At 53.5% G+C, this 17,527-nt stretch overlaps 2 protein-coding genes across 3 annotated transcripts in view; both read right to left on the reverse strand.

Moving 5' to 3' along the window:
* Positions 1-4,844: 4,844 nt before the first annotated feature.
* On the reverse strand, positions 4,845-6,202 carry LOC138120959 (calmodulin, striated muscle). The gene is made up of 2 exons (XM_069034090.1): positions 5,222-6,202; positions 4,845-5,080 (listed from the first exon to the last, which is right to left on the reverse strand). Exon 1 carries the CDS (start codon positions 5,705-5,707, stop codon positions 5,258-5,260), a length of 450 nt encoding a protein of 149 aa, XP_068890191.1. The 5' UTR covers positions 5,708-6,202; the 3' UTR covers positions 4,845-5,080; positions 5,222-5,257.
* Positions 6,203-10,497: 4,295 nt separating this feature from the next.
* NET1 (neuroepithelial cell transforming 1) overlaps positions 10,498-17,527 on the reverse strand; it is a 47,646-nt gene continuing 40,616 nt past the window's right edge. For both annotated transcript variants that reach the window (XM_069034071.1, XM_069034080.1), the window contains 9 exons: positions 16,905-17,012; positions 15,993-16,160; positions 15,183-15,245; positions 14,668-14,764; positions 14,484-14,560; positions 13,787-14,044; positions 13,378-13,548; positions 12,427-12,613; positions 10,498-12,240 (listed from right to left, as the gene is read on the reverse strand). In XM_069034071.1, the coding sequence (XP_068890172.1) occupies positions 11,849-12,240; positions 12,427-12,613; positions 13,378-13,548; positions 13,787-14,044; positions 14,484-14,560; positions 14,668-14,764; positions 15,183-15,245; positions 15,993-16,160; positions 16,905-17,012 (1,521 nt within the window). In that variant the 3' untranslated portion in view covers positions 10,498-11,848. The remainder of the gene's footprint in view (positions 12,241-12,426; positions 12,614-13,377; positions 13,549-13,786; positions 14,045-14,483; positions 14,561-14,667; positions 14,765-15,182; positions 15,246-15,992; positions 16,161-16,904; positions 17,013-17,527) is intronic.

A 17,527-nucleotide genomic window follows, 5' to 3' on the forward strand; every position in this document is an offset into this window, starting at 1 on the left:
AGTCCTTATCCCAGAAGAGCTTCCCGTGGCTTTTTTGGGCGGAATTGTGGAAAAATTCCTCAGGAATCCGCAGGATTGGGATGCGGGAGCCTCTTTCCGCCTCGGCGCCGCTTGGCGGAGCTGCTTCCCCCGGGAAAAGCATCCAAAGCTCCCGGGGGAGCGGGAATTCTTCATCCCGGAGAAACAGAAATCCTGGAAAAGCTTGGAAAACTCTGCTCCCCAAAAGAAGCCCGGGCTGTTTCCCGTGGGCGGGAATCGCGAATCCCTGGGAGCCAAAATTCCCTTTGATCCCAGCAAAGCTCCTCAGTCCGCAAACTCCGGCCCCGCCAAACCTGGATTCGGGAATTTGGGAATTTTTTGTTTTCTTTGGGAACAACAAATCACTTCCAGAGGGTTCAATTCCCGCCCCCAGTCTTCAATCCTCCCCCGCGAAGAGACTTGGAATTGCCAGATCTGTCTGGGATAATGAAATTCCCTCTGATCTCGGCTCAGGGGAGGCGCATTTTTAAGGAGCAAAGCGGGAATTGCGGGAAAGGAGCGGGACAGCGGGAAGGGGAGCACAGGGCAGGCGGTGCTTCCATGGATGGGCTGAAAACTGGGAAAAACGGGGATGGAGGGGATGCAGAATTGTTGTTTCCTCTTTTCAGCTCTGCCTGGGCTCTTTTGTTTGTTTGTTTGTTTGTTTTTTGGGGATTTCTCCTTTCTGGAGCTGATTTGGGATCAGTTTTAACCAAAGCGGGAATTTCAGGAATCGAGAAAAAGCGGAAAGCGCCGGGATCCCAAACGGCGGAGCTGGGAATGCGGGGGAATTTTTCATTCTTTATCCCCGGGGGTGTCTCACGGAGCAGCCGCCGCATCCTCCCGCCCATCCCGGCGGAGAAAAGAGGGAAAACATTCCCAAATTCCCATCGGGATGGGGCTGGTAGCACGCGGATGCGCCGGGACTGAGCTCGCGATCCCGTTAATTCCCCGTTTGTCCCCATTCCTGAGAGCTCCAGCTCCGGGAAAACCGAGCGGCTCCGGTTGCATTTAACCCCTGCGGGGAATTCCTGACTTTTTGGGTTGGGGGAATTTTGGGATGGAGAGGCTTTTAGGGGGAATTCATCCCCTGCGGGCCCGTGCTCACCGCCCTATGGAAGCTGCGGGATTCGGGATCCTTCCAGGTGTCCCCAAATCTCTCCCGGCATCTCCAAACTCCTTTTCCAGTTCAATCCCCTTCCGGCCGGGCTGGAGCCACCTCTGCCCATCCCGGGATGTTGGAAATCCCTTCTTGGATTGGAAATCCAGTCCCAGGTTGGATTTCACGCTCCGAATTCCCTCGGGATTGATCCCCTCGGGATTGTGGTGACCCGAGTTTGGGAAGGCCCTGGGCGGTGGGAGAGGAGCCCTTTGGAATGTGGAGGCAGCTGGAGGTTCCCGGGAGGAGCCTCCGCAAAATCCCTTGGGATTCACCCTGAGCCTCGGGAATGCCGGGAAGAATGGGATGGAGGGGCTGGGGAGGCGCCCCCTCCTCGCAGGGGCTCTGGGATCGTCTCAGCTCAAAGCCTTGTCCGTGTCCCCTGCTCCCTTCTCCTGCTCCCACTTTTCCTTGTCCCCCTCTCCCGCTGATCCCTGCTCCTGCTCACACTTGTTCCCATCTCCTGCTTTTTTCAGGTCCCCTTTTTTAGTCCCGTTTTTCTCCTGTTCCCATTTCGCTCCAGCTCGAAGTCTCGTCCTTATCCCCTTCTCCTGCTCCCCCTTTTCCTTGTCCCACTGCTCCATTCTCCCGATTCAGCTTTTCTCCAGTTCCTGCTCCCGTTTATTCCATGTTTTTCCCCCTCTCCCGGTTCTTCTTGTCCCCAATTCCTGCTCCCTCTTGTCCCTCCCTTGTGTCCATCCCCTGCTCTCCTTTATTGCCCTCTCCTTCTCCCGCCCGCCACCCTCTCCCTGTCCTGCTGTTCCCTCTCCTCATCCCCAGAATTCCATGTGGAACAGAGGGATTAAAGCCAAAACCAAATGAACTTGGGGATAAACCCAACTCCTCCAGTCCCAAAATCAGGGACTTTTCAGGAATCAAAATTTTCCCCCAAAGCTCTTCCCCATCAGCCTCAGCCTCAGTGTTGGAATTGGCACCGAATTTTTCCATTCTCCATCATTTTGGCCATCCCTGCACAGCGCTTCCCACATTTCCCCTTGCCCGGTTTTGGGGTGATTTGTGTGGGGTTTTCAATTTCTCCCGCGGGCAGGAATTCCTCCTTTCACAAAGAACCCGAAAGTGGAAAACCGGGGAGAAAAATCCCTTTAAAACAGGTTCAAACCCCCTCCCCCCCGGGAAATGGAACCTTTTTTTTTCCGAAGTAAACATTGGAAAAACGAGTTTGGGAATGAAGTTTTGGGCTTTGTTTTTATTCCCCCCCGTGCAGAACCTGCCTGGATTTCCCAACCCAGCTTCCCTCCACGGCCTCCCCAAGCCCTCCCGCCACCAACCTGGATCAATCCCGCTTCCAGAGCCGTTTTTCCAGACTTTTTTTCTGGCAGCTGGATATGGAGGGGCCTCCTCTTCCCGGAGACATTTCCCAGGCACGACGTCATGTTTGCTTAAGGGCAGAGGTATTGCCGGGGAGGGGGCAGGGAGCCACGGATCCAGAGGGCCTGGAAGGGGGAAAAATGGGGAAACCGGGAAAAAATCCTTTGGGAAAACCTCGGGAGGTCTCGGCGTTGTTTCCCCCACGTTTAATTCGAGTGTTTGCAAAGCCTCATTGTTGAAACAGGATGGAAACATCCTGGGCTGGTCAAATTAAAGGGAATGAGGAGAATTTGGGATGGATTCCACAGGACTGGAGCTGAAACATCTCCGGTCCCTTGGGATGGGGGCTGCTGGGGGGCTCCTGAGCTGCTTTTCTCCTTAAAAAATCCATTTTAGGGGAAAAACAGTGTCCAGGTGAGCAGGGAAAGGGGAGCAATGGGGGCAGAGTTGGACCCCTGGGTTTGGGTGGTGCTGGAGCCCTTGGTGGATTTGTTGTTGGAAAATCCATGGAAAAGCAGTGGGAGATTGGCAGTGGTGGAAGTGGGATCAGCTGCCACAGGCTGGATCCAGGAGATTTGCCCTTGAGTTGCATTCCAAGAGATCCCCCCAGGTCACATCCCATTCCAGGTGATCCACATGTCCCACCCTAAACCCACCCCAGGTCCCACCCCAGCTGATTCCCTGTGCTCCATTCCAAGGGATCCCTCGTCTGCCATTCCACGTGGTCCCCTCCCAGATCCCATCCTGGATGATGTCCCAGATCCCGTCCCAGGTGCTCCCTACCCCAGATCCCACACGGGGATGATCCCCCAGGACATCCCCACCCCTTTTCCACACCAGATGATCCATTCCAGGATCCATCCCAGGTGATTCCTATCCCAGTTCCCACATCGGATGATCCCAAGGTCCCATTCCAGGGGATCCCTATCCCAGATTCCACATCAGCCTCCCCCTGGACCCTTCCCAGGGGATCCCTATCCCACATGCCACCCTTCAATCCCCATCCCCAGGCGCAGGGAACATCCTGACCAGGTTTTAGGGTGGGAAATCGGGACACAGAGGGATAAGGGAGAGACCAGGGATCCTCTGAATTTCCCGGGCTCCGAGTGCATCCCCTGGGCCTCAATTAATCCAATTATTATCCAACACCAGATGGAAATCCATTGGTCATGGATCTGCCGGCCTGGATCCTGCAATTCCATCAGCTCCTTCCCCTCTAGAGGCACAATTTGGGCCTGAAAACCTGGATTTGGGAAACAAAATCCCAAACCACGTCCATCCATGTGTCCATCCCAACTTGTGCTGGTGGGAACCTTCCCACTGCTCTCCCAAATTCAGGGAAAAATGGGAAAACATGGATAAACTTCCTGCTTTGTTGATGGAGCTGCCGGGCCAGGATCCAGCCTCCCATTTGGGATCATCGTTAGGAAAAACCATCCCGGGATAAGCAGAGCGGAAAAAACACTTTGGAAATTAAACAACCCAAAAATAGAAGGAGAAAAAAAGGTCAGGCCTAAAAATACCAGGATTGGTTTGGAGCTGGAACCCGGCATTAAATAAATAAATAACCCTGGTTTTGGGGAGGACTAATTTTAGCTGCCCCATTACAACAGCCCGGCGTGACCTGCTCACTCTGGAATTTTTTCCGGCTGGATTTTGCTGGATTTGGGGATTGGACTTTGCAGCGCTCTCATCCTGGGAGCGTGAGGGAGAGGGGAGGTGCTGGGAGGGAGCGTGGGCGTGCTCGGCTCTGCCACCACCTGCCTGGTTTTCCCGGGAAAACAAGTGGGACTGCCAAAGTTCCCAGCCCCAGGGATGGGCTGGAAGTGGGGGTGAAGTCGTGGCGGATCCAAAGTTCCTCACGGAGCAGCTCAGCCCCATTTGCTCGTTAGTGATGGAGCATTGATTAATCCTTGAAATTCTGTTGTGTAGGGAACGATCCCATCCCAGGATTGCCCCTGTTTGTGGGGAAACTGAGTCACGGGAGTTTGGGAGGGCCAGGAAAGGTGAATCCTGCTCTGCTCAGCTTTGGGATGGATTAGGGATAAATCCGGCTGCCAACTCTTAGCTTGGAGGAGGAAAAAGGGCCCTGAGACCCTGGGGGTGGAGACAGATCCCAAAATGATGGGATTTGGGATGGGGACAGCCACATCCTGGTGTCCAGCACCCACTGGGGCATCTTTCCAGCTTGTTGGGAAAAGGGGTGGAATGGGAAGAGGATGGAGATGAGGAGGGGCTTGAGCCTGACCGGGATGATTTGAGGGAATATTTTTCAGCAGGGATCCCAAGGAGAAGCCAAATGAGGCACTGGCAGCCACCAGGATGTGGGGGGGACGTTTTTTATTGGACTCAGGGATGTCAGGGAATATTCACTGGAATCTCTATGGACACAAGACGTGCATCCCATGGGGACCCCAAATCCATCTGCAGCCCAGGCAGGATGCCCGCATCCGGTGCAGGCGCTGCTTGGTGATGCTCCAACTGGGATAAAAGAGGATTTTTCCAGCTTGGAGAAGGTGGGAGGGGATGGAGGGGATGGAGGGGATGGGGCAGGACCACCACAACCTCTGTTGCCTACGGGAAAAAAATGGAAGGAAAAATTAAAAAAAAATCACCGCAAACATTGATTCTTCCAACCTCCAGTGCGAGGTGGCCGGGATGGGGGACACCCAAGATCTGGGGATTTCCCATGGATACGACATCCCAGGGAGTTACCTGTGGAACGGAGCTGGAGGTGGATGATGGAGGCCGTCACTTCTCTGTCATCATCCTCACGAACTCCTCGTAGTTGACCTGCCCGTCGTTGTTGCAGTCGGCCTCCTTGATCATCTCGTCCACCTCCTCGTCCGTCAGCTTCTCCCCCAGGTTGGTCATGACGTGCCGCAGCTCGGCCGCGCTGATGTAGCCGTTCCCATCCTTATCAAAAACCCGGAAAGCCTCCCGGATCTCCTCCTCGCTGTCCGTGTCCCTCATCTTCCTGGCCATCAGCGACAGGAACTCCGGGAAGTCGATGGTGCCGCTGCCGTCGGCGTCCACCTCGCCCACCATGTCCTGCAGCTCGGCCTCGGTGGGGTTCTGGCCCAGCGAGCGCATGACGGTGCCCAGCTCCTTGGTGGTGATGCAGCCGTCCCCGTCGCGGTCAAAGAGGGAAAACGCTTCCTTGAATTCCGCGATTTTCTCCTCCGACAGCCGCTCGGCCATGGCGCTTCCCGCGAGCACGCGGCTCTGTCCCGGCACGCCGAGGCGCCAGCGGGGAGGAGGAGACGGGGCCTCCTCCCTCCGGATGCCTCTCCCTGGATGAGCAGCAGCAGCAGCAGGAGGAGGAGGAGGCAGGAGCTGGGAGATGTGGGAGAGGCTCAGCAGGAATGGGAATGGATCAGGAAGTTTTGGGAGCTGGCGAAGAAGAGTGACCCAACCCCCGTGGCCACGCTGGCTCTCGTCCCGCTGCTCCCACGGTGCCGTTTCACGGGGCCAGCTCCCAACAGAGCCCTAATTAAGGGATGTGGGCTGTGGCTCCGTGGTTTCGGGGGGAGGCAGCAGTGGGGGTGACACACGGGATTTCTCCCCGTTTTAGGGATATTTTGGAGGGGGTTGGAGCTGTGCAAAGGAGTTGGAGGGGTCCCCCCCAGCCTCCCCAGCCCCAGGTGGTGCTGGCGGTGCATCAAAGCCGCCGAGGGAGGATCCCCCAGTGCAGGTCCCGGCAGATCCCAGTTACTCAGAGCTGCCGGGACCCTGAGTCACCTCTGGGGCCTCCTCCGGGGTCGGACCCGAGGCAGGGTGGTGGGGCTGGATCGGGGAGGGGTGTGGGGTCCTGCCCTGTTAGTCAGGGGTGAGCTGAGAGTGCTCCCCATTGTAAGGTTGGTTTTACTCATCTCTTACTCAGGGAGTAAAGGAGGGGACAGTGACAAATGAGGGGGAGTTTGTCCATCCATCCATCCATCCATCCATCCATCCATCCATCCATCCATCCATCCATCCATCCATCCATCCATCCCTCCCTCATCCCCACATGGGATCTGGGGGATCATCCCCGTGTGGGATCTGGGGTAGGGAGCACCTGGGACGGGATCTGGGACATCATCCAGGATGGGATCTGGGAGGGGACCACATGGAATGGCAGACGAGGGATCCCTTGGAATGGAGCACGGGGAATCAGCTGGGGTGGGACCTGGGGTGGGTTTAGGGTGGGACATGTGGATCACCTGGAATGGGATGTGACCTGGGGGGATCTCTTGGAATGCTCCAGCCTGTGGCAGCTGATCCCACTTCCACCACTGCCAATCTCCCACTGCTTTTCCATGGATTTTCCAACAACAAATCCACCAAGGGCTCCAGCACCACCCAAACCCAGGGGTCCAACTCTGCCCCCATTGCTCCCCTTTCCCTGCTCACCTGGACACCATTTTCCCCCTAAAATGGAATTTTTAAGGAGAAAAGCAGCTCAGGAGCCCCCCAGCAGCCCCATCCCAAGGGATTGGAGATGTTTCAGCTCCAGTCCTGTGGAATCCATCCCAAATTCTCCTCATTCCCTTTAATTTGACCAGCCCAGGATGTTTCCATCCTGTTTCAACAACGAGGCTTTGCAAACACTTGAATTAAACGTGGGGGAAACATCCATCCATCCATCCATCCATCCATCCATCCATCCATCCATCCATCCATCCATCCATCCATCCATCCATCCATCCATCCCTCCATCCCCACAACAGTCCAGTGACCTTCACCACCTGGATTAACGAGTCACTGGAGCAGGAAGTTCCACAGCAGAAGACAATTTGACTTTCTCATCCAAGGAAAATCGGCACCAGTTTATCCCAGTTTAACCCAGTGAGGAATTCGAGCTGTGGGATTTGGAGGGAAGGCCACAACCCAAAGCCCAGCCCATGGGACAACTGAGGGACACACGAGGAATGGGATCAATCTGTGAGGGAATCACCTTCCCGGGGAAAACCTCCCAGGGAAAAAGCTCTGGGCGTGTGGAACGCTGCAATTCCCAGGAGGAATTGTGGGAGCCGTGCTGGGAACCTGTCTGGTGAGAGGTTTCGGGGAGGGGAGGCCCTGGCAGCTCCTCTTGTGCAAGAGCTGCTCCCTAATTGTCTGACCGCCCACACTGCTGTTCTGCTCCAGCTTTAATTAGAGCCAATCAAAACTGCCGTGGAAGAGCCAAGGGGAGGCAGAGCTGGCTCGGATCCGGCTGGGAAAAGCAAATCCCGACAGATCACCGGGGGTTTGGAGGCCTGGGAGGATTCAGGTGTTGGTTCAAACTATGGGGGAGGGGTTTGAGCTCGAATGAGGGGGGAATTTGGGGTCCCAGGGTCATCTGGCTGAGGGGGGAGGGGCTGGGATGTCCGGGGTGGCCCTTGGTGCTGAGCAAAGCTGGAATTGCTGCTTCCTTCTCCATGAAATTCCTGGGACCAGCACCCACCATCTCCCATTTCATCCCATCCTATGGATCCCATCCCATCCCCATGAACAGCACCCATCATCTCCCATCCCATTCCATCCCACAGATCCCATCCCATCCCATCCCATTCTATTCTATCCCTGTGACCGGCACCCACTGCTGGCACCCATCATCTCCCATTCCATGGATCCCATCCCACCCCATTACATCCCCGTGACCAGCACCCATGACCTCTCATCCAATTCCATGGATCCCATCCCACCCCCTTACATCCCCGTGACCAGCACCCATGATCTCTCATCCCATTCCATCCCAATGACCAGCACCCATCATTTCCCCATGACCTCTCCATGACCACAACCCATTGCCAGCACCCATCCCATCCCATCCCATCCCATCCCATCCCATCCCATCCCATCCCATCCCATCCCCATCCCATCCCCATCCCATCCCCATCCCATCCCATCCATCTTTGGGAGAAGGTCAGAGCCTGCCCTTGATTTCAGCTCTGTTTAACTGCGCCTCATTTATCAGGATAATTATCCCAACAAAACTTCCTGCTGGCCCATAAAATCCCATAATTTAGGGCCTAATCCTATTTACAGCATCCGAGGTGGGCTGTGGGGTAGGACAGGGAAAGGGAGACCACCCTGGTGGGATCAGGAGCCCGCAGCCGCCGCTGCCGGCTTTTTGGCAGCTCCATTTCCTGGGATGTCTCCACCTGGAGCTGGAAAAGTTGGTGCTTTGATGAAGGAGGGCCCCGTTAAAGCCTCACACGGAGTTTTCCAGGCGCGGTGTCTGGCTTTGAGGGGCCTAATCCAGGGAATGGGGGACAAACTCCCCCAGTCCAGAAGGTGAAATCTTCCAGCTGGATTCTCCCGAGGCGGCGCGGCTGTGAAGGCCAGCCCAGATGTGCCCAGATGTGTCTGGGGTTGCAGCTGCAGACAGGGAAGGGGGGTGTGGGAGGGGGATGAATCCATGGAAAAAGGGAAAGTTGGAGGCGGGGAAGGAAACGGCTCCAACAGGGAAAGCTCCGTGGGGCCCCCCGTCCCTGCACGAGCCCAGATTGATCCCAGGAGCGTCTGTGGGGATGGGCAGCAATCTCCACAAATCCCGGCATAAACTACGCCGAGGTTTAGCGTGGAAAATGGGATTTTGGAGAGGATGAGCTCAGGGTTGATCCCAGAATGGCTGCGACGGGCTCCAGGGGCTGTTGGAGTGAAATTTGGGAGTTGGTGGCTTGTGGTTTGCTTCAGACTTTGCTTCCATGGAGGTTCCCAAATCCAAGGGCAAACTGAAGGGCAGCTCCTACAGCTGGAGCAAAGGTACCCTGATCCCAGATGTCCCTGTGCTGGAGAAGAGGCTGGGATTGGGATGCTGGGAATTCTTGGAGAGGAATCTGCCCCACAGTGCCCCTGCCTCTGATCCTGGCTCCGGGAAGGTGCCACCTGGAAACCCGGGAGGCGTCGGCTCCCAGGAGCTGGGTGGATCCCCGAAGGCAAACACGGATCCGGGGAGCTGCTTACCCAGGGCAGAGCCACCACACATCCATGGGCACGGACACAGGGATGGCACCACGCAGGATGCAGGGGCTCATCAGGGCTCAGGTTCCCCCTCTGCCCTTGGGAATTTTATCCCGCTGTATCCCAGGGTTCCACACCCACGGGATGGGGGGGTCTTGGCTCCACAGAGCGATGGAGAGAGCCAGCTGGGATCCCATGGAATTCAGCATGGGAGGAATCCAGGGGAGCCTGGATTGTTTAGTCTGGAGAAGCGAGGGCTGAGACGGCTGCACATTCCTGCCGGAGGGATGGAGCAGGGACAGGAACCACCAGGAGTCAGGGAATTACTTCTAAGGGAAATTAAGGATTTTTGGCTGATTTGCCGTCGGCTGCAGGATGAGGAGACGAAGATTCAGCCCAGCCTCACTCGGGGAGGACAAGCAGACGATCCATGGGATTTCTTCTCCCTGTCACCGACACGTTTTTGCAGGAGGAGCCATTTTTCCAGCTTCCCCCTGCTTGGGAAGGGCTGAATTCCCTCTGGATCAAATCAGCTTCATAGGTCAGAGCTCAGCTGTAGATCCTGTCCCTAAAAACCCAAGCTGCTCCTTCCCTCCCGGGGGTGCAGGGACAGCCTGGAGCCAGGATCACTCTCCCTGGGAGCTGTGGTGCCTGGACACCCTTGGACCAGGTGAAGCCACAGGTTTTTGGGAAAGCTGGGAAGACTGGATGGGTTTATCCTTGTACAACAACCAGGTGCTCCCTGGAAACTTCCCAGGAATCAGCCCAGCAAGATCCCCCTTCCCAAGGATCCTCAAGGATTTAACATTTCCTAAATGAGGACCCTTCCACTGCTGGGGGCAGATCATTTTCCGTGGGGGAGGAGAATCCCACTGCTCCCTTTTCCCAAGAAACTGAGGAGAATCTATAAACTGTCAACTGCTGGCTTGTCCTGCCTGGACATGCAGGAACCACGGCAGGACAGGGGTTCCTCGGAGCAGATCCGCATTGATCCGGAGCCGACGGCAGCTCCCGAGCACAGACACGTCCCTCCCTCCCAGGCAGGACTCGGATGAGGAAGGAGAGAGGCCGTCAGGAATTTAATGGAACTTGGCACTGGAAACTGTACAACATTTACAGAGAACCACACGCTGTGTCTATGTACACCCTCTGCCCGTTCCCAGAGCTCCTGGCCGGACACGGGACAGGCACTGACAACCCCTGCATGCGGAGTCACCGCTCCCCAGTCCTGGATGTCAGCTCACAGGGATTGCAGGATGCTTCCCAATCCTGGATCTTAGGGATGGAAGGATCGCTGTCCAAGGACAGGGCCACCCCGTTGTGCTCAGAGCTGTCACCGCTTTGTTTCCCAAGCTGGATTTTTCCCTGGATTTTTCCCTAGATCTTTGGACCAATAGAAGATGGCAGTGCTGCCCCTCTGAGTATTTACAACCACTCCCTCTCCCTCTCCTCTCCAACAATTCCTCTCCTCTACCTTTCTACCACATGCAAGAACCCCTTGGTTGCCTCCAAGTCCTGCTTCCCGTTGGGAAGCGTTTCATTTCCAAAAGGCAACAAAACCACGGAATCTACCTTCACTCCCTGCTATCCCCTCTACTCACTGCTCCCCAAACCCTTTTACAACGTGCCTACAACCTTCCTACACCCTGGAGTAAAGCAGTTCTCTTTCAGTAGTGTCTCCTCCCAGCCCATGGATTGCTCCAGGGTGACGTGAGGGATGGTTGGGACGTCACCCCTCGGAGCACGAAGGATCAAGTACTTGAAAGGAAATGCCAAGTCTGAGCAACAAAAATACAAAAATAAAAAACCAACCAACCGAAGGAAACAAAAAATAACCCCAAAAGCCCAATCCCAAACTCAAAACAAAACTAATAAAAAAATTAAATAGTTGGCAGGATAGAAGAGCGAGACTGAGGAATGTACAAAGGACACACGGAGATCAAAGATTCCAGTAGGTGAATTGAGAACCTGTTGAACTTGGGGTCTGCTTTTTTTAGGATTTTTTCCTCTTTAATCATGCAAATTTGCAGGAATTCCCAGAACCATACACCAGTGTGACTTCAGGTGTTGAGTCCTTTAAAGGACTTTTGCAGTGTTGATCAAAACCCCCTGCTGCTGCCCAAAATTCCACTTTATTTTTTTTCCAGCCTCCACCACGGCTGTGCAAAACTTTCAGGACCCCAGATTTGCTCTTCAGATCTGCCACAAGGGTTTTGGAAATCCCTCATGGATTTGAAGTGTAAAAACAGACCCCAGTTCAACAGTAACCGAACACCAGTAGCTGCCATTCCAACATAAACCCAGGATTTGATCCGCGGAGCGGCTCCGAAGGCGCTCCCGGTACAAAAATGTACACGGAATTATTTATAAATTAACAGTTTTCCCCCAGGGTGCCACTGGGGCTCCTCTTTTTCCTTACACCAGCGTTTCTTTCCGCTTCCCACTGAGCTGCTTCTCCCTGGATTTTCTGTGCCCGGATGAGGTTCTGTGGGATTTCACCCCTTTGGCTTCCTCCGAGTCCAGGACGGAGCCGCACTCGGCCGTGCTCTCATCCAGCTCCATCTCGGATATTCCCGACCGGCGCTTCTGGGCTGGGATGTTGGGCACGGAGGGGTTGTTCTCCTCCGACTCCTCGCTCAGCTCCGGCAGCTCCTTGAGCTCGGAGGCGGGAATGTTCCTCTGGAATGGGGCGATGGCGGTGCGGATGCAGTTCACCCACTGCTGCTTGTGGAAGACGTCGTTGGCCTGCAGCGTGTGGGACTGGCCCAGGCTGGGATCTTGGAAACGGACTCGGAAAATGTTTTTGGCTGGAGATAAACAGAGGGAAGAGCAGATCAGACCCGAGTTGATATTTACAGATTCCATTGGTAGGTTTGAAATCCCAACAAAACCGCCCCCAATCCCAAAATCCAGCAGAGACACAAAGATGTCTCCTTATCCAAGCCCCAGCTGGAAGTTCATGGCCACCACGGATGAGCTGGTTGGACCAATACCTTTATCAGAATTTCCAAAAGCTCCTCGGAAGGAGCCTCCCATTTTGACATCTCCATCCTGGAGGTCTTCAAGGAGCAGCTCCTGGACAGGGATGGGCTGGCGGTACACCTGGAATGCCTGGCGCTCGTTCCGGCTCACCGGCCGTGTCAGCACCAGGATGTCTTGGAAGAGGAAGACGTAGAGCTTCTGGAAGGGAAAACATTCCAAGATGCACTCTGAATTCCATGAGGTCACACATCCTGTGGGATTCAAGGCCACCTTATCTGCAGTTTCACCCACAGTGACTTCTGGAGTCTCCTGTGACAATGCCAAGGTCTGGCGCACACCAGGGATTACATCAGCGCCTTTATTATTTTATGGATCCCTAGAAAGGGAATTATCATTCCCAGATGCCAGGGATAGGGCTAGGAGCGATATCTTTCCTGAGAGCATGGAATGCCTCGTGTGCAGGAGTAAAACAGCCAAATGAAACAGCAACAAAAAAAAACCCAATCAACAAAGAAAACATGAAAAGATAGGAGGTTTAAATCAGGACAAAAGGCAGCAAAGCCTGGATCCAGTGGGTGGGAGAGAAACTCCAGGCAGCCCAGCCCAAAGCCAAACAGGCTTTTGCAGGAACCCTTTTGTTTGGAAAAGCCAGGGCTCCTAATGGGGAATGTCAGAGCACCTGGAAGTAAACAGAGGCAGGAAATCCCTCGGGACGGAGAGCACTTTCTATGGGCACTCTGTGCTAATTATTTTCCAGCTTCCCAAAGCCGACTGTGAAGCTGTCAGCAGGAAACTCTCCCTTACACCCTGAAATGAGGCTGCCACCAAGGGATTTCTACTCTGCTTTTTTATCCAATGTCTGAACTATCCCTAAGGATGGAAGCTCCCAGTCGTGCTCCAAGAGTTTAAACCAGCTCTGAGGGAAGGTTTGAGAATTAATGAGTAAAAAACGAGGGGCTTACATGTCCATTTTTATTCTTCAGCTCCCCGTGGCACAGCAAAGCTTTGCTGCCTTCAATCCTTGGATCCTTCTGCTTCTCATCCAGGTATTCCAGCTTGTCAATGTAATACTGGCACTCGGACTCGCCCTTCTTCAGGTTGATATCAGAGAGGACTCCTTGGATTATGGATATCTAAAAACCCAAACAAATGATTCAGAGTGATTAATTGCTTTCCTGCGTGACCTCTCCTCGTGCTCCTTCACAACTCCAAAGGATGCAACCATATGGACTGATCCCTCACTTTCCCTCTCACAGATCTGTGCCCCCAAGAAAAACCCCCAGGGAAGCACTGAGGGTTTAAGGAACATTTCTGGAGCTCCCAAATAAAATCCTTAGTCTGAACAAGCAGAAGGAAAACAGGAGTACTCACAGCTTCTTCCAGAATGTGGATGTCGGGATGGTCTTTGGGAGTGTGCCTCAGGATCTCCTTGAGGAGCAGGGGGTATTTGACCAGGCGGCTCCGAGGGATGTCCAGGAAGCTCCAGAGGTCCAGCTTGCGGCTGAAGGGAGACTCCAGGCAGCGCTGCAGGAAATCCTGGACTCTCCTGTCCTGCTTCTTCTGATCCAGGAGTGCTTTGGCTGCCAGCTGATTGCTGCAGTAGCCTTTGTAGGCGTGGAGTCGTGGTAGCTGCAGGGAACAGAGGAGATTTAGGAGTCAGATTCCCTGTGGGAAAAGCAGATGTCACTACCAAGTCAAACTCATGGAATTCTACAGCCCTCACCGGGATGTTTTGCCCAATATAAAAAGCTAAGGAAGGATCTTGTGAGGAGAACAAGCACATGGAGCCTTTGAAGCTCCCAACGGTTTGGATTTGCAGGGATAACTCTCCTGGAATCACACTGGGACAAAGAGCCCAGGAGACACAGACATTTCAACCATAAATCAGCGCATCATTCCACGTCTCTGGGATGAAATCAGGGCCCATTCCAGCCACCAGAATCCCACTGTTCTCAGCACTGTCAGAATGTCCCTTCCAATCTTGAACTGAGCGCCACAAAAACCCCAGAGCTTTGCAAATTCCGGCTTTAAACGTTCTCTAAGCTCAGATTCCAAGTTCTGAACTCACCCACTTCACAAGGATGGGCCCAATCTGCTCCACTGTTCCATCTGGTTTCGTTGCTTCTCCCAAACTTGCCAGTAAGTCTGGAATGGAAACAGAAAAAGAGGAATTGCAGCAATGCCCCAGCGAGTAACAGGAGAAAGCAGAAGGGTTAAATCCTAGTGAGCACAAACCAGCCAGCTGCTCTTACCTTCGTGCAGAGGAATGTAGGAATCCAAGTCCCCAAAGATGTGGGTGAGCTCCTCCTCAGACATGATGGAGAGTTTCAGCATGGGATCGTGGTAGGCCTGTCAAATCAAATATATCCAAATCTATTCAGATCTCCCAGGCCCCAAAGCTGATGATTTACATCTGAGGGGATCTATCAGGTGCAGGAAGTGAAGCCAACACAAAGGGTAAAACTGATTTGATGCTACAAGATTCCCCTCCATGTGAAGCATGGAAGACTTAAACGAAAAGGATTTTCCTGTCTGAACTATTCCCAGCTGGGAGAGGGAGTCCCCAGGCAGCTCTGCACAATCCTTTTATGGCTGGGTTTGGTGCAATCACACCAGTGCTGTCCCAGTGCTCACGTCAGCTCTCTGGGCCAGCTCTCAAACTGGGGATTCTGGGGCTGATAAAGCTCCCACGTAATGTCTGCAGGTGCAAAGAAACCTCATTGTTCTCTGGAGTGTCGTCACTGACTGCAGGAAAAATCCCACTCACCTTTCTGGCCAGCTTCAGGTCTTCAATGAGGTCCTGCTCTCCCCTGGACATTTCATATATGGCCTGGGAAGAAGGGGATAAAGCATCCTGAGTTACTTTTAATCCCAGTCTTTCTCAGGAAGAGCCTTCCAGCTCCCATAATGTACAGCCTGCCCTGAATAGGGCTTTGGCCACCCCAATCACTCGGTGGCACCTGGGCATGACAACCCTGAGTAAATCTGCTTTCCTAGCCCTGAGAAAGCAGCTTTGCTTCCAACTGTGTGAAAGCCCTGACGCCCCTGCACAAGCCAAATTAAATATTAGAGCCTTTTAAATCACTGCTTTTACCCAGGCAAGGCTGAAAACACAAAACCCCGAAACCGCAGAGGTCAAATCCCAGGCGGCTTCCGGCGGCTTCTGTGCCGTCTCCAGAAGATTTGTCTAAGAACTCCAGGAAAAAGGCAAGCCAAGGCCTTGCTGTTTGGCTTCCAACCAATTGTCAGGAGCTTTAGGAGAAAGACAGCTGGCTCTGTGAGGAACCTGCCATTGGGGTGGCTGTGGAGCAGCCAGCGGGGCCGGGGTTGGGATTTCAGGAATGCCGAGCACCCCCATGGAAAGTTTGGCATCTCTGAAGGGTCAGAGTGGGGAGATGAATTCCCCAGTGACTCCAGAGAGGAATCCACCTTTTCCCATGTCTGCTGCAGACATAAATCTTAGCTTTAGGTGCACGGGAAGATGCAGCCCCCCGCAAAGGTTGTTACTCCTTTCCCAGCCAGGGCAGGGACAAAGCCAAGGCTGCCTTTCCCGATCCCGTTTTTCATGGACAGCTACCTCCTGGCGCTTGATTTCTTTGGTGCTCAGGGATTCTTTCATGTTGACATCCAACATTTCAGACCAAAGGACACTGTTCCTTCTCTTGGGGGGAGTAGGAGCAGCAGATCTGCTGCATGACTTCTGGGCACAGCCAGGGGATTTGCTGTCACTGCGAAGGGCAAACGACTGCAGGGATTTTAAAAAGAAAAATGAAAATATTAAAGACAAATGTGGAGAGCCAACATTTCAGAAACTTTACAGAATTATCCATCCCCCTCCCAATCCTTCATCCTCCTGGCTTGTCCACGCAGGAAAACACACCCAGACACTTTTCCTCAGATAAAGGAACACTTTAATCAAGCTGCTGAGAAAGGCCAGAGCTTGGCAAGGTTTTCCATGCCCCTCTCCCTGCTCTGATCCACTGGGGAGGAAGATGGGAAGGCAAAGCTCGGGTTTATTTCCAAGGTATGAGGAAGTAAATAAATGAGGATCATAATTCTCCCTATGAAGAGCTTAATCAGGAGCCACTTGAACTTTGCTCTGGTGTTCTGCAGAGTTCCTAAAAGCCAGATGTGGTCTTATCTGCAGGTGTGAGCACAGAGCTCCTTGGAAAACACTCCTGTGACAGTGCTGGGCAGCAAGGTCAGCTCGCATCATGCTGCAGCACACGTGTGCTGGGGCCTGGGACATTTTATCAGCTCTTTCTGTCTGTCTGAAGCAGTTTATTTTATTTACTGCTTAGCCTTGTTTTTCCACAGCAGTTTATACCTGTGAACTCCTGAGGCAGCACTTCTCATTCCCAAGGCCCAAGAAAGTTTACAGAGATTTTCAAGAGACGCCTCAAAATCCCATGGGGTGCCCCTTTTACCCCATCCAACCAATCCCTTCCCCAAATCTCCAGATCTGAGGAGCCAAAGGCTCTGTTTTTACCTGGATTGTCTGCCCAAAGCGTCGAACTGCCCCATTTCTGACAGGAGAGATCAGGTTTGCCAGGGAGGTGACTCGTGCTAAAGGTCGGACCCGTTTAGTGCTTGGCTCCTGCAAAGCAAAGCAGAGAACAAATTGTCCTGGCTCTGAAATTTCTCAGGCAGGTTTCAAAAGCACAAATCCACTTAAGGAGTGGCAAACGCAGCAAGGAGAGCGTTTGGAAGCAGCCATTCATCTTTAAAGGCTATAAATATTTGTCTGAACTTTAAGGCTGCAATTAAACCGCAGAGGTTTTGCCCAGTGTTAAAAGAGGTGAGAGAACATCAGTGAGAATTCAAAATAGGGCTCCAGCAGGGACTGTTATGCTTTGAACAGAAATAGATTAAAGTGTTCTCTGACACTCTGTGACAGCTAAAGATGGAGCTGGGATCTGCTTCTCCATTTTCTCATCTTTTCCTCGGGAGAAAGAATGTGTTTTTCCACTTTATTTTGGAGAGCAGAGCAGCAGTGGGAGCCCAGCACGGCCTCAGCAGCTCCTCTAACAAGCAGCAAACAACCACAAGCTGAACATTCCTGTGAGGGACACGCACACACGGAGCAGATAAAGCTTAAAACCTTCGGTTTAC

This window comes from Aphelocoma coerulescens, chromosome 1A, assembly GCF_041296385.1.
Source record: "Aphelocoma coerulescens isolate FSJ_1873_10779 chromosome 1A, UR_Acoe_1.0, whole genome shotgun sequence".
In the NCBI taxonomy this organism is placed as follows: Eukaryota; Metazoa; Chordata; class Aves; order Passeriformes; family Corvidae; genus Aphelocoma; species Aphelocoma coerulescens.

Excerpts from the sequence above, each read along its gene's own strand:
- LOC138120959 (XM_069034090.1), bottom strand. The coding sequence starts at position 5,707 with ATGGCCGAGCGGCTGTCGGAGGAGAAAATCGCGGAATTCAAGGAAGCG.